The sequence below is a fragment of the Lycorma delicatula genome, chromosome 1 (assembly GCF_047948215.1).
Source record: "Lycorma delicatula isolate Av1 chromosome 1, ASM4794821v1, whole genome shotgun sequence".
NCBI lineage: Eukaryota > Metazoa > Arthropoda > Insecta > Hemiptera > Fulgoridae > Lycorma > Lycorma delicatula.
In genome coordinates, this window is record NC_134455.1 from 35886841 (window position 1) to 35892840 (window position 6000).

The window sequence follows — 6000 nt, forward strand, 5'->3', positions numbered from 1 at the left end:
CCTAACAATTTGTTTTACATATTCCAAACGTGGCCTGCCTACACAATTTTTTTCCTTCTACCTGTCCTTCCAAAATTAAAGCGACTATTCCAGGATGCCTTAGTATGTGGCCTATAAGTCTGTCTCTTCTTTTAACTATATTTTTCCAAATGCTTCTTTCTTCATCTATTTGCCGCAATACCTCCTCATTTGTCACTTTATCCACCCATCTGATTTTTAACATTCTCCTATAGCACCACATTTCAAAAGCTTCTAACCTTTTCTTCTCAGATACTCCGATTGTCCAAGTTTCACTTTCATATAAAGGTCAGACCATAAGGTCACCTAATTGAAACGATAAGACAAACCAAGAATATTATTCCTCAGCAGGGGCTTGAAAATCAATGATCGTGTCATCTAATAAATTGACCGCCAAATAATTTGGGTGCCGATCCAAACGACTCTGGTGCAGTAGGCTGACCAGAGAGATTCCTGCCAAAAGGTTCGCAACTTGAGATCGTTATAGATGAGACTATTCTTACGTACCAGGGTATGTTGAATATTTACCGCAGTGTTTTTGTCTGGTAGCATTCAAGTCCGTTAATACTAGAATTTCATGCCGTATCCCACAATTCATGTCCGTAAGTCCAAACAGGCTTAAAAACGGATTTATAAATTAATAATTTACTTTCTGCTGAAAGCCGAGATCTATGTCCTATCAGCCACTATATGTGTTTAAACTTAAGATCCAACTGTTTCCGCTTAGATATGTTTGGCCCAAGTAAGTCGTCGATCAAGATGTAAACCCAAATTTTTAGTCTTGAAACTCGGAATCGGAACATTGAAGATAGAAAGAGGAGGACAGTGTTCCTTTCGTAAGGAATTTTATAATAAATGGGAATTATTATAAGTAGCTTATATGAAAATTACATTTCTTGATGCGAGTTCGTAATTATTTAGTGCTTCAGTACAAACAAATTTTTCTTTTTAAAAATTAAATATATAGTTTTTTTTTATATTTGTGATACTGAAGAACTACTTTTTAAGGAAAATTAAATTAAAAATTTATAAAAAAAAAGAAAAGTTTAGCATTTCTTAATTTTCTTACAACTTTTTTCCAAATCGGGTTACAATCGCAATCATACAGAACGTCTACTATAGTGAGTAAAAGAAATCTATAATTAAACAGGTTAACTAAAAATTCTAGTAAAATGAAATAATCATTCACTAAATGGTTTCTTTCTACAAGAGTTTATTAATACGACCAAACGAAGTTTAAATGAAAAGAATTGAAAAGTTTTTGTAAAAAAATATCTCAATAATATATATATATTTTTTTAATTTTCTGAAGGTTTTAGTTGGAAATAGTAAATACCGTTTTCAAATAAATAAATGGTTGTATTAGATAATGGAAATTTTTTTCAACAAATGGCATCTTATATTCAGTTATGTTCATCTAACGTGAGGTATTTTCTATAATTTCCTTTTACAAATATAATCAGTTCCATAACATATAAAAAAATTAAAATAAATTTTCGTTTGACTTAAAAATTTTTTTACATGAATCATATTAACTGAAGTTAATTATTTTTAACAATAAAAAACTTATTTTCAATTTCCGAATTTCTCAAGAAAACTGTGTGATTTTTAGATAAGCAAAAAGCTTATTACCAGCAAAGAGTAGAGTATTTCAGTTTTAGTCCTAATTTCAAATTCAAGCAACAAATAAATTGAAATGAATCTAAATTTTTATGAACTGAAGTTCATTTATATGTTTTTTTTTATGTTTATGCAATTTAAATACGGTTACTAATTTTTTAAATAATAAAACTAAAAAAAATAAAAATTAAAAAACACTGGTTGTAGTAAATAATGGATGAAATCTTCTTTAAATATATATATAAATAAATAAATATGTTGAATTATTTTAGAAGTTTTTAGCAATTTGTGAAAACATGACGCTACATTATGGAATCACTTAATGTTCCGATGAAAAATCGCATAGGTTTCATTAATTTACGTGTTTTTTTTGGTTTTTTTTTTTTAAATGATGGGAATATTTAACTCTGTTATAATTTTTCATTCCTTAGGTGTCATGATCATTTATTTATGTTACATACTATCCTCAAAAAATGATAAATTATAACAATAAACTTTTAAAAACCCGATCTCAGCCGAATACATTTTGAGGAACTGCAGATTATAATATGATAAAAAGAGACAGACAATTTTTATTGGCTGTAAAATCTAAACCGACATTCCAGAGATAATTCCTAATTATTATTCAAATAATTAGGAAACTGTGAAAGCGGTAACATAAGGCGCGGTTCGAACCCGCTTCAATAATCACCAAAAATCAAAGTCAAGTTTAAAGACTTTAACAAACCATTATATATATACTTTCTCGTTATTAAAACCGCATTTATTCTATACTTGATTTAACGGTTATTGTAAACAGAAGTGCATAATATTATTCTAACAATTACGGAAATATAAATAATAATAACAGTAATAACAATAAACGCATCGAGGCATGAACATGCGGGTCAGGGAATTACTGGTAGCCTGGTGAGGAAGTGAAGTAAACTAAGTACTTCTGCCTGTCCTAGGTTAAAATAATGCTATCGCCAGCGTAATTTTATCAAAACAATAAATTACTGACACGTTCTATACAGTTCTGTTACAACATAAAGTGTTATATGTTGTGTTAGTAATAAGATAAAACGTATTCTAAAAACAAATAACTTTACGCTGATATGGTAAAGTGTTATTTTTATATTATGTTTTTATTTATTCTGGGTAATTAAATGCGTGAAATTATTTAAAACCTACAAAGAAAATTAAAAATTAAATCGACTTCTGTAAGAGAAAATATTAAAAATAAAATAAATTACTCTAAAAATACAAATTTTTTACCACGGTAATTTTAAATGAAAATTTAAAAAAAACACACTACTTATATGACTACATTAAACTAAATGAACTTTTTGTGGTAAATTATTCGTAAATGATAATCGACTGGGTATAATATCAATACATTTAAAAATCGTAAAATAAAATCGCTTACTAGGGGTTTGTTATTTGGGGAAGTAGAATTACTAAAGATGGACGAAGCAGGAGCGATATAAAATGCCGAATAGCACAAGCTAAACGAGCCTTCAGTAAGAAATATAATTTGTTTACGTCAAAAATTAATTTAAATGTCAGGAAAAGATTTTTGAAAGTGTATGTTTGGAGCATCGATTTATATGGAAGTGAAACTTGGACGATCTTCACGTGGGAACTTGAGAGAGTGAATTCTTTTCTAAAGTCGTGGGTTAACTGGAAAACCCGCAGTTAATTGTTAATTGTGGCTGGCTTTCTTGGGTTTCTTGCCGTTTAAAAATTAGCTGAAGGGGTTTGAGTAGTACCCCGGGTGGCTAGAGACCCGTCTGGTCACTTTATTAGCTGAAGGTGGGCGTACTTGGCATCGAGACCATATTAGATAATCTGCTTAAAATAAATATGTAGCTGTGTCATGATCGGTAGCGTGGTACCCACCCTCCCGAGAAACAACCGACTTGTTGTTACTTGTAGGGAACCCTATGTTGGAGCTGCGGATTGGAAGAGTGAAGGCGTTGACTTCGCCTCCGTTACCGGGGAAAAGTAAATCTCACGCGAGACTCTGTGGTTGAGCTGCAGTGGGAGGCGGGAGGTCTGTCCTCAATGCCGGCGGACCAAACCAGAAGTTCCAGTTAAAGTTTAAAGTTGATTTATTTTCATAATAGTTTATTTAACCTAACGGCAGAATTAGGTTAAAATTATCATTGTTGCTATCAAAAATCTGAGTGGTATCAGTTTTATAATCGATATTAGACTCGTTTAGATGAAAGTTATGACGTTTACAGTAATTTCTAGCTTAGTTCAACTGAAGTATTGAAAAAGGCGCGGAGTTTGCGTTTCTGCAAACTCGATTAGCTCGTTCTGAGGGCAACGAAGTAGGACAGAAGAGTGAAGATGTCCGAAGAAAGCCTGCAACGAAGTCAAAGGCTGAGAAATAAATTATTGATGTAGATGTCTACTTGGAATTTACATCCATGGTATTCCAACTGAGGCCTGGCTGAAAATTGTGATGTGTAATCAGTTAGAGGGTCTATAAGACGACCTCCGGTAAAGTCCATAAGACTTAGGAACGGAGGAAGTGATGTGGTGACCGGAATCGCCACATTCCATCCCCTACGGGGGTTGGCATGTATCCTGAGTGTAGGCATTGACCTCGCTCCCGAAAGCGGACCAGATCAGAGAGAGAATGGGTATGTTTTCATTAGAGACTTATTAAATTTGTTAATCCTTTTCTTAATTTTTTAAATAAATCAAGAGGACTTTGAGTAAATTGAATTGTAGGACAAAATTGTCGTTGTTGCGATCAAAACTTCTTTTGTAGGTATGAGAATAATATTTTTGGTGTTGAAAGATTCAAGTAATGATCCGAGTGCATAGTCTAATTGACGTTAGATATAGGAAGAGGTTTGGTCTGAATCCTTCAGTGTTAGAGGAAGGCATGAGGATCAGACTTCCGCTAATCGGATTAATTTAATAGTTGAGGATTGTAAGTTATTGTATGTAGGTGGTCGTAGTTGGAAGAGACCATACGAAGGTTGTATAACTACTCTGATGGAAATGTCTGCCGAGGCATTTGCATCGGTGGCATCCGGATAGAGACCAAACTGATGACTGTGTTTTGTTATCAAGTTTAGAGAGTCTAAAAGATTCTCTAAAGCCCTAGCTAAGCCCTGGGCTAAAGCCCAGGGCTAGAAACGGAGGGAGAAGTGTGGCCCGCGCCAAGGAACGTCACAAAGCGGGTGTTTTCCCTTACGGGGGTCAGGATGTAACCTGAAAAAATACCTGTAAAAAAAATTTTTTTTTCCTTTTCTAACAAAAAATTGTTAGAAGCACAAGTTTCTGTGCTTGTTTTACGATTTTTTGTTAGTTTTTCGTAATTAATTTAGGTAGATGCGCGTACAATTAGTAGTCGGGTTTTTTGTTTTTTAATAATTATTTTATTGGGAATTTTTTTTAAAAATTCCACTAATCCTGATCATATGGAAGACGGCGTTGGTACAAAAATTCCGGGTAAATTTCTTTTCACACTTTTAAAATGAAAATATTACTATTTTTTTTAAATTAAATATATAACAATGTAATATATAAATGAACCGATCTACTTACCAGATAGCCGTTCTTTGACGAGATGAGATGCAAATGCAGCAGCTGCTGCTGATCGATGCATCAGCGAAGTAGGATCCATAGCTAGCCAGGGAAATCCTGGAGGCGGTGGCCTTTGCGCGGGTACCCGAATAACACCTCCTGGAGCAAAAACAGGTAGCTGAGGACATAGATTCGTAGCTCCTGGAGCCGTCGATTCTTGCCGTCGAGGACTGTCACCGAGAAGACGAGAAATACTGAACGGCAAACTGGGAGCCGACTGTTCATCGTCTTCACCTTCTTCGTTACCGGAATCGACGTTGATTTCCTGCTCTTGCTCCTCTTCGGAGACAACTCCGCTAAGAGACGACGTCATACTCATTTGAAATATAAATTCTGAACACTTTTCCTTTCGCAAATTAAAGTACTTTTTTATTTTTAATCGGTAAATTTAAAAATCTATTAAATATACGATTAACATTACATAATTAGTTGTAAACGCACAACGTTAAATTCACTGAACAACTTTGTAATTTATAATAAAAAAGTCTAGACATCACTTCATTCAAAAAACCTTTTCTTTATTAAGTTAAGTTACTCAAATTCATGTTATTATAAAAATAATTATCGTATTTAACGAAAAGTATTATCGACAAAAATTTATACTAACACTAAGTACGCCGATCTAATCACTGACCGATAATACATGTAATTTCTACTGCGCAAATCTTCTTTTGCATTATTTAAAAGTAATATTATTTTAACTGTTGAATTTATTAAGTTACTGTGTTAAAATACAAATATATCACAACTTTCCATGCTATTAGCATTTATACT

At 33.0% G+C, this 6000-nt stretch overlaps 1 protein-coding gene across 1 annotated transcript in view; it reads right to left on the minus strand.

The window, feature by feature from the left end:
• Positions 1 to 5595, minus strand: part of LOC142318086 (T-cell leukemia homeobox protein 3-like) — a 224805-nt gene extending 219210 nt beyond the window's left edge. Inside the window, exon 1 of the mRNA XM_075354615.1 lies at positions 5188 to 5595. Coding sequence (XP_075210730.1) covers positions 5188 to 5545 — 358 coding nt within the window. The 5' untranslated portion in view covers positions 5546 to 5595. The remainder of the gene's footprint in view (positions 1 to 5187) is intronic.
• Positions 5596 to 6000: the final 405 nt, after the last annotated feature.